Raw genomic sequence first — 17,995 nt, forward strand, 5'->3', positions numbered from 1 at the left:
TATAGCCACTTTTTTTCCTTAATTTTGATAAATGAAATTTTTTTTGAATTTTTTTGAGAAATTTCGATGTGAACAAAAAAGGTAGAGTAATTTTCTTAACTGTTGCATTAGGGAATCAAATTGAGATAAAAGAGTTAATTTCTTTGATTTTTCATCTTATATCAAATTCGGTATCAAAATTCCGTATTTTTCTTATGTCCTAGTCTAAAATATATATATATATATATAAGAACACCGCACTGCGGCTTAGTCTTGTTATTCCCTTCTTCCTTCCAAATTTGTTTGTCTCTTATATTGGTCATTGTGTGCTTGGTTATTTTCCTGTGAAATTTCTTACTATATTTTATTTCTTTTATCTTCTCCATATGAGTTATTGTTTGTGTGTCTTTTTGAACCCTTCTTTCTTTTACGTTCGTTCTAGTTTGCTTACGTTTTTGTTTTAAAACCAAAAAAAGATATTGGATTAGCACAGTATTAAAAAATTTGCATGTGAACTTATTCAAATGACATTCGATTGATTTTTTTAAAAAAAAATAACATATAAATGATGTATAAAGATTATGTAATTTCGTGGTGGTTAAAAAAACTGTCGCTAAATTAATAATATAGCGATGGTTTGGTTTTAACCGCCACTAAATACAACCGGCTTGGCAGCACAATTTTGTTATTGCATTACCCACTGTTAAACATAGTTTTTAGCAGCGACTACATCTTTCGTTGCGTTGACCAATACTATTATTTTGCAGCAGTTTTTGATAACCTTCGCAAATTTTTGCCGCTATTTGCCAAAATTCTTGTAGTGATTATATTAGTAACCGATTGTAATGACTAAGTTTAATGCACACATAATATAGTTAAATTTTAAAATATATATTAAACTTGATCAGAAAATCATAATCATTTGATGGGAGAAGAAAGGAGAAAAAAATGTAATGGATTTAGGACCATTAAATATTTTTTTTAAACATATAAAGTTTGTTTGGGTGTTATTAAGTTGTTAAAAAACTATTTTTTATTTTTACTGTGTTTGACAAAATTTTAATAATAAAAACAAAAGTACTAGAGAAATAAAAAAATATGTTTTTTTTTTAAATTTACAATTTATTTTTTTAAAAGATTTGTTTTACTTGAAAAAAAAGATATTTTTAATATTGTAAATAAATAAAAAATTATTTTTATATTGTTATATCCAAACATAATTGTTAAATAAAAAAATATTTTTATATAAAATATTTAAATATAAAATTATTTTTATTATTTTAAAATATCTTTAAAAAAAATTACTTCAAAAAAGATTTTTCATAAAAGCTCACCCAAACAAGGTGATTATGTTATAAATTAGACTGAATATATCAAACTCAAATACATTATGTATATTCTGAACTAATCCATTTTAGCTAGTTGTTTTCTCTTCCACATTTCAAACATCCATATCACGAAATTAATCTCTTGGTATGACTTGGTTTGACACAACAGCTTTCTTTTCCTTCAATTCTTCGGCAAGATGTTTTATGGAATCAGAAACTTCAGCTCTGTAGACATAGAACTTCACAACAACCAAGAAAAAGATCAAGTTCAAGAAGTTGAGCACTGCAAGAAGTGCATAATAATAATCAAGATGGGAAGCATTCAAGTTGTTCAAAATCCAGCCTTTGTGTTCACTGCTATGTTCCTTGGTGATGTGTGAAACTGTTGAGAGAACAAAAGTGCTAAGGAAATTCCCAATTCCTAATGATGTCATGGAATAAGAAGTGCCTAAACTCTTCATGCTCTCTGGTGCTTGGTCATAAAAAAACTCAATCTTTGCAACCTCTAAAAATGCATCAGCAGTTCCCATAAGCACAAATTGAGGTAGCAATATGAATATGCTTAGTGGAACTTGTCCTCCGTTTTGGACCAATCCATGTTCTTTTGCAACACTAAGCCTATACCTTTCAGTTAAAAATGCAATTACCATAATCACAATGTGAATTACCAGTCCAATTCCCATTCTTTGAAGAAGGGTAATTCCTCTTGGATTGTGGGTTAACTTTTGCATAATCTTCACAAAGAAACGGTCATAGATCACAACACATATGAGCATTGAGAGTGTCACAAATGCACCTAAACTTGCTGGGGGGATACTGAAGCTTCTTCCAATGGCTCTATCAAGTGTTGTTCCTTGTTTCACAAAAAGGGTGTTGATTTGAGCAACCATTGTGCTAGGGACAAATGTGGAAACTAAGATTGGGATCATTCTAAGCATTTGTTTTGTCTCCTCCACTTGTGTAACAGGGCATAGCATCCATGCATTATGACTTGAACCAGTATTCACACATGCTTTGTTCAGAAACCTGCATAATCCATTTGTCAAGTGTATTTTATATATGAAGTTTTAAACGTGCAATTCGCCACTCAAGTTAGTTAAAATTAAAGATGCAAAAAGGGACTGCCAGTATATACTAATCTTGAGAATATGTACCGAGAAAGTTCAGTGTTTTTATTGATCAATAACTTCCATTTTCTTTTTGACTTATTGCTCAATAACTTTAAGAAGTTAACGCAAATCGTTTTGAGAAAGTTTAGGGTCAACACTTTTATTAAAATTTGGCCAGCATTTAACCAAAAAAAAAAAGTAAGTAATTTCATATCATTTAATAAAATCTCACACCATTAAAAATATTAATGATTAATTAATGATTACAAATCACAAAATTTATTGCCCTCTAGCATTCTTCAATTGTTTTTTTATACGATGTCAATATGTATATTACTGCGGCGTGATCTAATGATGTGAAATACTGCAATATGGAAAGGAGAAATCAATGGCACCGATTTATTTGAACTCCTCAGTTCTGATAAGTGCCATTTCTATTTTTTTTTTTTTAAATTTCAAAAATCGTAGCCAACGATTTTTCTAAATCGCCACAGCAATTTTTTTGTTTGCATTTCTTCTCATATTCTTATAAAATTCTAAAAAAAAAAAACTATTTTTTTTATTTTACAAAAAATGTCCCGATATACGAAAAAAATTGCCCAAAGTTAAATTGCACATTTTTTATCTCTCTTTTAGCACATATATTAAGAAAGAATTAAAACTACACTATTAATACTACATTGAAACTCATTAAGAGTATTTTGGTTGTGGTAAAAGTGAAAGTAAATTTTACTTATTTGAGTTTTATATGAAATATATAAAACTTACTCTTACTTTTACTCTCCCAATCCAACATAACCTAAAATAAAAACGTATTCTTAAACAAAAAATTTAACCTTATCAAAAGACAATTATTGATAAAACGATGGAGGACAATAGTGTATATATACCTCAATGTTGGAGTTGAGTCAATTCTGACTTTCGCATTCTTTGCATACTCTTCTAAATCAAGCTCATATAGGTCTTTAGGGTCACTAGGAACAATGACATTCCATTTCCTTATAGAAGCCACAATGACCTTGGCCATTCTAGTGAAGGGACTCCCTGAAGGCAATTTGTGTCTATAGAAGGGTGTCCCTGCAAAAAATATCATAATTGATAATGCAAGGCCAAGAGTTGGAAGACCATACCCTAAAGTCCACCCTACGTTATCTTGTATATACACAAGGACAGTGTTTGCAAAGAGGGTCCCAATGAAGATGCTGAACATCCACCAATTGAAGAAGGAGAGTTTGTGGCTCTTTTCTTTTGGGTCAAAGTCATCAAATTGGTCAGCACCTATGGTGGAAATGTTGGGTTTGGTCCCACCTGTTCCCAATGCTAGAGTGTAAAGTGCACCATAGAATACAGCTAGGTGAAGTGTTGAGGCCTTTTCGCACTTTGTTACATCAGCTTCATGGCATTGAGGTGGTTTTAGGCTTGGAAGGGAAACTGACAATGTCAGTAGAGACATACCCTGCTTGCAAATGTGTCAATACACATAAATTAGTTGATTAATAAATTAATTGTTAATCAAACAACATTATCAATTATTTAAGAAGATCTGAATATTTAATAGGCTACTCACCACCTAAAAACATAATGGGCACACTATGTGTTAATGTGTAATATATCTCTGGGTCTTACGTGTTCTGTATTCGACACTCAAAGATATTTTTATAAAATAATGCTACATATTTAAGGTTTTTTTTGTTAATCAAGTCCAATTAAATTAGTATAATTTAATAAAAATTAGTTATGACTAGTATTATGATGACACATTATCTTAAATAATTTTTAAGATTTTTTTCATTTATTTTCTAAGGTTTCAATAAAAATTATTATGTTTTCTAATAGTATTTAATAAATAATCAAATATTTAGAGTTGAGATAGTGTTTTTATATTTACAGGAATTTTCCATTAAAAAACAAGCAAAAAATAAAGCTTTTTCACAATAAAAAACACAAAAACAGCAAAAGCGTAACCTAAGAAAAGCGTGTCCTAAGAAAAAGTAGAGCCAAAACAACACGCACGCCTAGCGGACCTTCCCCACGCCCGGCAGATGGGCCTCACATTCGGCAGCCTTTCATCCACGCTTGGCGGACCCCATGCACGACTCTAGCATGCCCCGTAGCCTGTCTCCATGTCCGACGGTCTTGCACCCCCTAGAAGTGTAATTTTGGCCTTTTTTTCAAAATTCCTCTAATCCAAACCAGTCTAAAAGCAATTACAACACTTAGGATTCAACCACTAAGATCCAAGCTTAATTATTCACATCATTAAAAGTCTTAATCACATTTAAAATGTTGAAAATTCTAGAATATCAGTTACCTATACTTTTCCTTTCTACAAACATAAGAGATTCGGTTGTTAGATTTGATTTGAATTAGTGTTTTAAATTTTGAATCTACAAATCAGTAATTAGTTAGCTTATCTTTTTATCCGAAAGATAAGATTAGGATACTTATCTTATCTTCTTCTCCGAAAGATAAGATTAGTTTAGTTTGAATTTAAATTCTAGAATTTAGGATATAAATAAATGAACTTTGTTGACATACAGAAAAGGAGATTCATGCTCCTCCATAATCTCTTTTTATTATTTTCTTTCCTTTTTCATGGGTAACTAATCCTTTGTCAAACAGTTAGGAGCTCCGTTTATGTTTTCTATGGGTTATTAATCTATGTTTATTTTATTTTGAAGTTGTGCATTGGTCTATTTCATGATTGAGTTATTCGTTCTTCATTCGGATTAGTGGTATCGAAAGGTATGGTAATATCTTTTGAATTCTTTTATTATAATTAAGAAATTTGATATTTAAATTAAAACTTGAAAACTCTTTCACATGACTCTTTAAATTCGGCTAAGAATAGTGGTTTAATTAGTGTGCGACATATACATGATTTTCAATCACTCTAATTTTGAATAAGTGACATATAATTCAGATTATAACAACTTTTGAAAATTGTGTTTTCTTCTAAGATTTAACTGAATATGACTAGTTTGAATACGTGACATATACTTCGAACTAAGGACTACTTTTAAATCTTATTTAAATCTAAAATCAGCTTTTTGTGCTTAATCTTTTGATTAATTAATTGAGGACTAATTAATGTTTGATAAACTGAGGAACCAAGAAATTGGAAATCAGTTACTAAAGATTTATCGTGAAAGATCTTTACAAACTTTAAAATAAGTAAATAAGGTCTGATTTCTCCAAAAGTATAAATATCTCTGAACCCCTTGACTCTCACCATCGCTGCCTTCTCAAATCAACATTCAAGTCTCTATCCATAAGCGTTCAAGCACTCAAGATTTTAGGATTCCTCATCAATCTAGGTTATTTTAATCTAATTAGGTATTTAATCTGATATTTGTTTGTTCAGCCCTTTAATGCTCGTGGAAACGATATTTACTTATTATGATATTATTTGAACGATTCGGTATACTTATCGATATCTGTGAACTTTAATTTTCGCTCATTACATTATTTCAAGTTTTATTATTTAACTTAATTAAATTTGGTTCATAAAAAGATTTAAATGTATAGCATTACTCATTTGTGTATATGCGTGTTATATGTATGATAATGTATTTGATTAGTTATGTTTTTTCTTCATAATTTAAAGAACAAAATATTAGTACTATGAATTTTATGTATGTTTAAATACTATACAACTTGAAAGTATACATATGTTGTATTATTATCATATTACGGATGTCTCATTTTGAAAAATTTAGTGTTTTTGTATATATATATATCCCTGTCATATTCAGTGTATATATGAAAAAATATAAGAGTTTGTTTGAGTATTATTAAATTATTAAAATTTTTTTTTTATTTTTTAGTATATTTAATAAATTTTTTATAAAAAAAATAAAAATATTAAAAAAATAAAATTATATATTTTTTAAAAGTTATAATTTATATTTTTTATTTTTAAAATATTTTTTTATTAAAAAAATATTTTAATATAAAATATCCAACTATCAAATCATTTTTTACTATTTCAAAAAATTTGTTTTAAAAAAAAATCAATTAAAAAATATTTTTTTTTGAGAAGTTCATGGCTTACAAATTCTAAGACTAATTAACATACGTAATGATGATTAAAAGATGGTTCTTTTTTCATACCTCCTTTAACTAAGGGTAAAGATTAACTCTTTTAGTTGACATTATTTAAGATTAAATATGTGTCAATTTAATGTTATATTATAAACATAGTTATGAAAACCGAATCAAATTAGTTGGTTCAATTAGATTAACTAAAAACCGATCACTTAATCAGTTCGATTGAAGTATACAACTATTCTATAAAAAATCAGTCAGAGAATTGGTCGAACTGATAGTTAATCGATGAAACATTAGAATTGATCGGATTTATTCATGATTTTTTATTCAGTGCATCCCTTAAAAACGACGCCGTTTTGCTCTTGTTTAAAACAAAAAATAAGAAGGAAAAAGCACCCCTTTTTTTTACTCTCTGAAATCGTGATTGAAACCTAACCCTAAGCCCAGCTAGCTCCATCACCATCCTCATCGCCGAACTCTTCTCTTCCAATAGAGGGTGTTCTCGCCACTGGCGGGGATAAAGCGTGGGTGTCGTCACATTCTTCTCATTTCTCATCGCTCCTCTTCTCGTCACCATCGCACGAAGGACGCGTTGAATTGGTGGCGTCGCCATCGCGAAGGTTGTTCGGTCAGTCGTCATCTTTTCGAGCTCTCTGTGTGTGTGTTCGAGGCTAATGTCCCTCTTCGAGTTGTCAGTTGCTCTCTGTCTGAGCTCACTTTCCTTCTTCTGTCGCCATCACTCGGCTTCCTCCTTCACTGCCGGTCTTCAATTTAATTTTGCTTGTGTTTGTACTTTTATTTAGTTTTCTACTTTCTGATTCTGAGTTTGTTAATTTCTGCTTAGCTATTGTGAATTTATGAGTTCGTAAGCCTCCATCCTACACTGCTTCTTCAATTTCATTTTTGGGAGTTAATTGTTGTTTTTCTGAATTTAGTTATGTTGATTGTTGATTATTATTTTTCTAGGTAATTGTTGTTTTTTGAGTTAATTTTATTCATTGTTCATTGTTGTTATTTTGTTCTGACTTCTAGTTTAATTATTGTTGATTATTGATTTTCTAAAATGTTGTTGCTAATTATGAGAAATGAATGATGTTGTTGCTAATTTTCAGATGGCCTGATTTAATTATGAGTTGTTGAGTTAAGTTTAATTGTAAGTTGCTGATTTTTTGAAATGTTGCTGATTTTTTGAAATGTTGCTGATGTTGTTGCTGATTTTCTGATGGTCTTGTTTAATTTTGAGTTACTGAATTAGGTTTAATTGTGAGTTGTTGGGTTTAAATTTGAGTTGTTAAGTTAATAATAATGATTTTGTTAATGTTTGCTTAGTGAGTTGCTGCTTTTTTGAAATATTGCTGATTATGGAAAGTAAATAATGTTGTTGCTAATTTTCTGATGGTCTTGTTTAATTCTAAGTTGTTGAGTTAGGTTTAATTGTGAGTTGTTGGATTTATGTTTGAGTTGCTAAGTTAATAATATTCATTTTGTTAATGTTTGTTTAATTTATTCTGAGTTGCTGATTTTTTGAAATGTTGTTGCTGATTATGAGAACGAATAATGTTGTTGCTGATTTTCTGTTGGTCCTATTTAATTTTGAGTTACTGAGTTAGGTTTAATTATGAGTTGTCGGATTTAAGTTTGAGTTGCTAAATTAATAATAATAATTTTATTAATGTCTGCTTATTTTGGGTTGTTGATTTTTTGAAATGTTTTTGCTAATTATAGAAAATAAATTATGTTAATGATTTTTTATGGTTGAATTTTTTTGCATGTATATTAAACATTATGTTTGTTATTTACTGTGCGATTTGATCTGCTTTAGTTATAAATTTTAATATTTGCAGTTGTTTATGAATTTTTATTAATAAATTATTAATAATTTATTAGATAAAATTGTAAAATTTTAAATTTTATTAAGTAAAAATGATTGAATTTAAATATTTAAAATTATATGTTAAATTTTTAATAATTTTATTTAATATTTAATTAAACTGATTGAACTCCGATTGAACTCTAATCGTACCATTAAATTAGTGAATCAATCACTTTATCATTCTCGCAACCTTGATCATCAACAAATAATTAAATTATATTTTAAATACCAGCATTTGCATTTATATATATATTTTCTTATACTTTCACCCAAATATTAATAAGAACTTAAAATTAAAATATGTCTTATATTTTCTTATATTAAAATATTTTTTAATTAACTATAAAAATATTAAAATATCTTTTTCAGTAATATTGAAAAAGGAGTAAAGTATTTTTTTTATACTTTGACAAAAAAATAAACGTTTAGGATTAAATAAAAAAAACTAAAATATCTATTTAAATCAAAATTTGAATTTGATTTTAAAAAGACTAAAATATCTACGGATTATATTTAAGAGGCTAAAATATTCTTTTAATATTAATTTTAAAAGTACTAAAATACTCTTATAGTTCATTTTAAAAGACTAAAAATAGTAAAATAACGTTTTAGTGTTAATGTTAAAAAAAAAACTAAAATACTCTACTTATAATTAATTTTCAAATATCTAAAATACTCCCTTAGAATTCAGCATGTTGAATTGTATTATAAATTTATATATTTAAATATTTAAAAAGAATAAAATGTTCCTATAATTAATTTTTAAAATGAACAAAAAAACCTTTGAGGAATAATTTTAAAATATTAAAATACCCTTATATGATTAATTATTATTCTTTGAGATATTAGACACTTAAATTTAATTTGAATTTAAAAGGACTAATTGAATTTATTTTACATTAAATTGACAATGTTTAACTTTAAATAATCAATCATGCAAAGTATATATAAAAAAGATGCTATTAAATTAACTACCTATATAAAATACTTATTAAATAAATTAAACAATATATATATAATTATAATTATAATGACTAATTTTTAGTATACACATAATATTTTTATTAAACAGTACCAACTAATAAAAGGAATAACTTTTACCCTTAATATAATTAAGTTATTACAGGATCGGAGAAATCACCTAATTAAAATTATTTGGTTGCTACTGGAGCTTTGCATTTTCTTGTTCAAAACATTCAAAATTTATGTTGTGTCTACTAATTACTATGAAGTAACTCAACATGCTTATTTTTTTTTTTCCCTTCTTCTTTATTTAGTGACCTGAGTTAGCTATGCAAGTTATAAAGATGGGGATGGATGTTTCTTAATGAACGAAATTGAGGGATCAAAATATCAAATAAATCTATATTCTAGATAATTAATCCTATTAGTCAATACTTGTCCCTCTTATTATATATGGTTTGTCTAAGTAAAATTTTTAAAAAAATGTTTTTTTAAGATATTATTTAAAGAGCTAAAAACATTTGTATGTTTTGATCTAAAATTAACTGACACAGTTACACGTCGTTTTAAAATGAAATAATATAAAACTAAAATTAATTGGTATTAAATTAATTAACTTGCTGGCTCATCGGAATGTTTCTTTTTTTTTTTAATTTAAGTAACCAATAATATGTTTCCATGACAACTGACCTACAAGTTTAATTTAATTTTTGGTATGAAAAGAAGATTTTTCTTAAAAAATAATGATATATATACTATTAAGTTATTTAGTCTCTGTAATTTATTAATTTTCTTCACCAAATGCTTTGAAAATCATCAGAGCATGGCTGAAATGTCAACATTATTAGTCCACTAGCAAACATATGGTATATGAAAGTCAAACTCAAATTTGTGTCCTTATTTTTCATTTATGAATAGAACGACAAGAAGTTATTAAATATATCTATAAGAGTGTTTTCAAGAAAAGAGAAAAATGTATATAGTCTTTAATTATGCAAACCCTAAAAGTCAATTTATTAAGCCAGGAGGTTTCGTTAATTTTCTTCTTTTGGTGCTATATATATAATATAATGCATGGTTATCACAAATTTAGAGTTTACTTAATTAGGAAAATTATTTTATTAAATTTTTTTTACAAGATTTGTTAAATAAAGTTGTTTATATTTTCTCTTTTTCATATTACACTGGCCTCTTTCAAAATTTATTATAAATTACTTTAGAACGAAAAAGGTACTTCCTCCAGTACTTAAAATAAAAGATGTTTAGAAAAGTCTTGATGAAAATTAATTATATATATTTCACATTTAAGACTTGTATTTTCAGTTCGTGCTGCTTTAAGTCAATACCATATATATCAATGAGGGTAAGTACTATATCTTAGACAGACAGAAATAAAAGTCCACCATAAATTAGTTTAGGGGTTGGGAGTTGAAAACCTCGAACATGTCATGGACTAGAGATTAATATGTAGTTATATACTACTGCCTGTTCTTATTTGGCGGCTGGAAAGTCCAATGAACATTTATTACAGAAACAATTGAAGTGTATATATAGTACATAAAGTTAGATAGAGACACACAGAAATAAGGATATATTAAAGGTTAAGGTTTTTAAATGGAAAAAGTGTTGATGAAGTATTTTATTTAATAAATATATTGAAAATTTTAAACTTAATTATAGTCCAAGTCCAACCATCGATGAAAATTTTTCATATTATACTTTTTAACAGATGCCTTTTTCAAAAAATATTTAAAAAATTATTTCGCAAAAATGCAACAAAGAAAAAGATATAAAGAGATATATATATCTGTTGAATAAAATAAAATAATGCATTCCCTAATCACTATTATTTTTCTTATAATTTTTTTTCTTATTATGAACCTAAAAAATACCATAAAATTATATTATTAGGAAAAATAATACTCAATAAAACATATGTATATCTTTTGGTAATGAAACTAATTATTCTAAAATTTAAAATATTAATTAGAGATATATGAATAGTGATATATTTAATATGATTATTTGTGCAAGACTTTGTTATCTTAAAACTTAATTTTTTCTAAGACGTTTCTTTTATTGTGTTTATCTTACTATAAAATCTTTTTTGTTGAATTAAAAAATTAAATTCTATATCTTTTGATTATAAAAATTTAAATTAAAAATAATGAAAAAATAAATGGTTATATCGACAGAATATATATATATGAGTTAAAAAAAAGCGTATTCATTATTCAAAAAACTATATCTACAAAGTTATCCATAAATGATAAAGATTTTAAAGTATATTAAAAAAATATGTTGAAATGACAACCAAATCCAAATTTTAGTAGATTTATCAAACGAATTAATATATTTAGATGTAGAAAATACTTTTCCTTTTCCTTTTTCTTTCAAATAGCAACTTTGTCATTGCCATGTGACTGATGAATAGTTTACTATCATAATATGATATTTTAATTTAAAGAAATAAATAGAAATGCGAGAGAAAGAAAAGCATGAATATTGTTGAAAATAACGCATACCAAGAGATAGATGATAGAGGCAACGAGAAAGGTCCAATAGCGACCAAGATGAGCATCGGCAATGTAGGCACCAAATATGGGAGTAATCCAAATGGTGCCAACCCAGTTTGTTACATTATTCGAAGCTGTAACAGTTCCTTGATGAAGCTTCTTTGTCAGATACAATATCAGATTTGATGATATTCCATAATATGCCATCCTTTCGAATATCTCGTATACTGCATATGCATTTACCATTATTCATTAATATATATCTTATTCTTTAATATTCAACCAAAAATCAATCAATCCAATTTTAGCAATAAGATAAGGGTATATATATTATTGGAGATATAATAATATATGTATTTGTTTTTCTTCACTCAAATTTAAAAAAATTTAATTTTATGTATGATATTAAAATTTTTATAATTTAAAAATTTAGAGTTTGATTTTTAATAACCTAAAATAAATATTAGGATAAAACAAATGAAAAAAGAAATCTATGCTAAAAATTTAAAAAAACCAACAAAAAAAATTGTGTAAAAAAAATATAATAGAAATATAATTATTTATGTATTTATTTCTATCAGTTTTTTAGGATAAAACAAATAAAAAAAAATCTATGCTAAAAACATAAAAAAGCTAACAAAAAAATTTGTGTAAAAAAAAATATAATAGAAATATAATTATTTATGTATCTCTTTCTATCAGTTTAATTTTTTGAAATAAATAATTTTATAATATTTTAGTAATATTTTATTTCTTAGTATTTTTTATTATTTTATTTTTATAAAAAATAAAAAAATAAAAATATTTATTTATATTATTTTAAAAATACAAAATATTGAAAATGTAAAATCGATTCTAGAGTTTTTTGCATATTATACATATAGCCGCTTATATTATCCAACCTGCTAATTTTAGTTTGACTGAAAATATTACTATTGACTTATTATACTACTGCTATTCTGACAAATGTATAAAATTTTATTTTAACTAGTCTTTTCCTCTACATATATTTTCTAAACACGATGAAACATTTCTTTTAACAACAACTTATTAATAACTTAATTATTAGATTGTAAAACGCTAAATAAATATTCTTTATATGATTAAGTATTAAATTATTTTTCAGTATAATTAAACTAAAATTAGCAGGTCCGGCAATATAAGATATGATGTAATTAATTTATTGTCATATTATTAATAAGATGTGATGTAACTAATTTATATTGTAAAACATTAAATACATATTCTTTATATGATTAAGTATTAAATTGTTGCCATGCATAGTACACCCCTTATCTAGATAAATATTAAAAAAAAGAAATGATATTGTTATATCCACATAAAACGGCTATTATATATCACAGTATATAGTCTAAAAAACTCAGCTATATAAGTACGAATTACTGTGTAATGATTATTATATGAGAAAAGTTTAGTAACTAAACTTAGGAACCAAAATCAGCCAAAATCTTCTATTTTTAATTTTATTTAATTAGATGAACTAAATTTAATTAGAATGCTTTCACGCGTTATCGTTTTTATTGCAATATTTATTATATATAAAAACATTAATTATATATATTTAATAGTATATTATAAATACATACTTTATCAATTTATATTCTTATTAAATAAATATAGAAAGGCCTTCAATATATATAATTTATATTCTTATCAATTTTTGGCCCCTTCAATATACATAATTTATATTTATGGTTTTTAATTTATATTATAATAATAACAAAAGTACATTTTTCATTTATTATGTAACATCTATATATATATATATTTATACACATAATTTTTATAATTAATATATTTTTAAAATTAATATTATGCAATTTTAAACTATATTTTATTATATATTTCAAATTATTTCATATATACACTAATAATTATGATTCATGTTTTAATTTTTTTTAAGATAGTATACATTTAAATTAACGTATAATTTTTTAAATCATTGATAATTTAAAAATTTGTTTCATATTTTTCAAAGTGAAATCATTTATTTTGATTTACATATATTTTCAAATTTTACTATAATTAGATTTGAAAAAGGAATATCAAATACTTAAATTAATTTATTCCATTAGCAAATTTACTCATAACATCCATAAGTTCATACACATAACATTCATAGTTAGATAAGGTACACATAACATCCAAAATTTCATATTAATAACATCCAAAATTTTATATTAATAACATCCATAATTTCATATATATAATATTCATAATTAATAAATTTTTATAATTAATATTACTAAATTTTAAACTATGTGTCTTGTTATATATTTCAAATTATCTTATATGTACACTAAAGAGTCATAATTTTAATATTTTTTATTTACTATTTATACGTATTCTTATTTATTGATTTTAATATGACGCGTTAATAATTATTTTTAAAATGTTATTTCTTAATTTTTGTTTATATTTTATTTTCTATTTTTTATTTTATAATAATTTATATGTAAAATATGAATTGTATAACAAAAGTTGTTAAATTCTCTAATTTAATATTCATATTTTATACGTATAATATTTATATTTTTTTAAAATGTGTTGAGGTAATTTGAAATTTTTAAAAAATTAAAAATATAAGAATTTGAGATTTTTATTTGAAAGAAAAAAGTTATAAAATTATAAATGCATATAGTAATAATGAGAGAGAAATTTTTGGAATTTGATTCACATTAAATTTAACATTAACTTTTAGTATAATTAAATGAGAAAAAATAATTAATTATAGAAATAAATTAATTGTATCAATTAAATTAAGAGAGTGATTTACACTCTCTTATAAAGGCAAATGAGAGTGATTATTATATAATGTACTGAAAAATAAAAAATCTGTATATAGTACTAATTTTTACGTTACATTTAAGAACAGCTCAACTGTTTTAGATTCTTCTTTTGTGGCGATCGATCACAACATTAAAGTATATGCAATAATAATTGCTCTTTTTTACGTTGATGAGTGCTGTATAATTAGGTAACGGTACTAGAAATAAATAGTTCTACCTAACAACCTATAACATACCAATAGTCCGATGTCATGCAGTTGGAATAAAATCGCTACAACGAACAAATTAAATTATGAGAATATATTTATTGGTACAACAAGTTTGGGGCGCAACCTAATAATAATAATAATAATAATAATAATAATATCTAATGAATTATAACTCAAATGACATAGTTTCTTCATACTCATCTAAGAAATTACAGATTCGAATCTCTTTTGATAAATAATAATAATAATAATAATGGTAAGCTTAATCAAAATAAGAAGTATATCTTACATTTTAATTAAGAAGTTTTGGATTTAAATCGTAAAAAAATTATATTTATGAATATATGTAATAAACATTTTAAGAAAAATAAAATTTTTAAACCAAATCATTCTGAATTCCACATTTTATAAAGAAGGGCCTAGAAAAGCAGTCATAGACTCGTAGTACAAGAATAGTAATAATATCTTTAATTTGGCCTCTTTCTGTGGATAATTTTGGGTGTGGATCGAAACTGTTCAGCCGGATGTATAGATTTGATTAGGTAATGTGAGTAAAAATATGGTAAGTGACAACTGACAAGTTTCTTTGTCTTACTTCTCACATGTTTTTAATTGTTTATAATTAAAGATAATAAATTAGGTTATTTTAAGGTAAAAGATTATAAAAAATTATCATAAAATTATTTATTTCAAAACTATTTATCATATCAATAATTATATATTTAATAGAATAATTATATAAATTTAAGTTACTATATCAGTATATATGCTAATCGATAATTAATTCTAAAAGTATAATTAAAATATATTTAAAATATTAAAAAAATAAAATAATAAAATTTCAGAAATATTTTAAAAAATATTTAAAAAATTTTAAGGACAAAATCACAATTTATCCTCATAAAAAAAAATTAGTTACATCATATATCTTATTGATATCAATATTTTAGTGGATGCAATGTATTTCTTTTGTATAAACTAAGCTAAGAGACAATTCAAGTTTCTTTTTTTATACGATCTCATTAGATAACTAACAAAAATCTAACTAACAATAAATTAATAAATATTTTTAAATTATATTCTATATTAATTAATTATTATTAATTAGTGATATTTAAATTTTATTTTTTAAAAATATAAAATTATTAATTATTAATTACAATTGTTTAAAATTGATTAGTTAAAAACTTTTTACCTATACTTTTCCTTTCTTTTTACATATTATAAGTGCTTTTAGTTTTGACACTAAAAGAACAAGAAGTATACCACGCACCTCTTTATGTGTTAATACTAGGCTTCAAATGATTGTAGTGAATTACATAATACATATGTTTATGTCATGGGTAAATGTGTGTAGACTAAGAATTTTCGGCTCCTCCTAAAAAATGTTCCAGCTGAATCTTTTGTATAAACAAATTATGTATATGTATGGCGCGAAGCAAACATATTTGACCAAGATTACAGAACTCAAGGAGAAGAAAACCTTTATTATCGAAGAGATTTGTTATTTTTAAATATAATTATTTATGTATTTTGATGAGTTTAAAATTTTTGAAAATTAATTTTATCATATAATATTATAATTTTTATAGCTAAATATTTAGAGTTTAATCTTGTTATTTTCAAAAAAAAAAAAAGTTTAACATAAAATAATTTAAAAAGGAAAAGACCTATACTCACTGTTTACTCTATATACACTGTTCCTGTTGAAACATTTAACTTTAAAAAAAAAATCCATATATTATATAAAAATAATGGAACAATTAGAGAGAGAGAGAGAGAGAGAGTTACCGACAACAAAGGAGCAAGCTTTCCAGCGACCCCTTTTGGATTTGAGAACAGGGTTTCCTTTAAGATCCACACTACCATCTTGTGTATACTCACTACTACTACTCATCACTACTCTACCGTCTTCCATATTAACACTCATGAACTTGCTTGATTATTTCAAAAGAGAAAGAAAAGAAGGAAGCAGTAATATACAGAAGCTAGTGTTTGTTTCGTACGCAAAGACGAGTATTGTATTTCCCCCTTTAGCACTTAGAAGTTAGAATCCAAAATTTTCCTAATTGGAAGACTTTCACATGTACCAGTGTACTTGACTGGTACATTAGTATACCATAAATAATAGCCATCTAGATACTAATAAAAAAATAAAAACGGTTGAGATGTTAAGAGAAATAACTGAAGTGCTTTTTAAAAAATTCAGAACATGGTGTGTAATGGACCTGTCTTATCGGTTGTAGAAAAATTCTTTTGTATCCCCTCTTGGTGGGTTGTACTGTTGTAGCGTTGATAGCTTATAAATGACTTTTAATTCAGCTATCTTAGCTATGTGTTAGAACTTAGGACCAATGCTCTATTATGGTTTTTTTTTTTTTTTTTACTGAAAAAAATGCGTCTCACTAGATGGAGAATTTTGTCATTAGACTAGTGTACGTAGTGGTTTAATTTAGATTTTGTGATGAAATATATATTAGTGTTTAAATTAAGAAAATAGTTGTCATTAGACTAGTCTAATATTATTAACTATTCAAATTATCATTTTTGGTCCTATTATTTCAAGTATTACACAAGTATTATAATACATTATAACATAAAATTTTTTGTTCGTTCTGATATTAAAAAAAATAAGTATTCCTTTATCATATCGGTATAATTGAAAAAGTGAGATTTAACCAAATAATATTTTTAACAATATAAAAATTATTATTTGATATAATAAAAGAAATTAGAAAAAGATAAATTTAATGTATTTCTTTTTATAAAAAATACTAGAGGACTATCAGAGTTTATTATTTTTGGCCATTAATATTTAAAAGTATAGGATAAAGTATATTGTTAGACTATTAGATTAAAGAATTGAATTAATAACTAAATAATAATAAATAAATAAATAAATTTTAGTAATTTTTAATATTTGTTTATTTTATTTCCAAAATAGTCTTTATCATATGTATATAGATAAAAACTTCCCAATTGAATGGGAGGTAATTAATATTTGTAAATTATAATATGTAGTAGAACAATTGTTTAAAAATATAGAAGTTAATTTCGATATATTAAAATATAAAAATATTATTTGTACACTAAAATTAGTTATTAAAATCATTTATTAATGTATTTGTGTATAAATATACGTGTGGTTTAATTTATTT

The 17,995-nt window shown here is 24.9% G+C and overlaps 1 protein-coding gene across 1 annotated transcript; it reads right to left on the minus strand.

Annotated features, from left to right (window-relative positions):
- Positions 1-1,295: 1,295 nt before the first annotated feature.
- On the minus strand, positions 1,296-16,933 carry LOC112727350 (protein NRT1/ PTR FAMILY 5.2). Its single transcript, XM_025777064.3, has 4 exons — positions 16,629-16,933; positions 11,828-12,045; positions 3,307-3,872; positions 1,296-2,333 (listed from the first exon to the last, which is right to left on the minus strand). Exons 1-4 carry the CDS (start codon positions 16,765-16,767, stop codon positions 1,442-1,444), a joined length of 1,815 nt encoding a protein of 604 aa, XP_025632849.1. The 5' UTR covers positions 16,768-16,933; the 3' UTR covers positions 1,296-1,441.
- Positions 16,934-17,995: the final 1,062 nt, after the last annotated feature.

The sequence above is a fragment of the Arachis hypogaea genome, chromosome 12 (assembly GCF_003086295.3).
Source record: "Arachis hypogaea cultivar Tifrunner chromosome 12, arahy.Tifrunner.gnm2.J5K5, whole genome shotgun sequence".
NCBI lineage: Eukaryota > Viridiplantae > Streptophyta > Magnoliopsida > Fabales > Fabaceae > Arachis > Arachis hypogaea.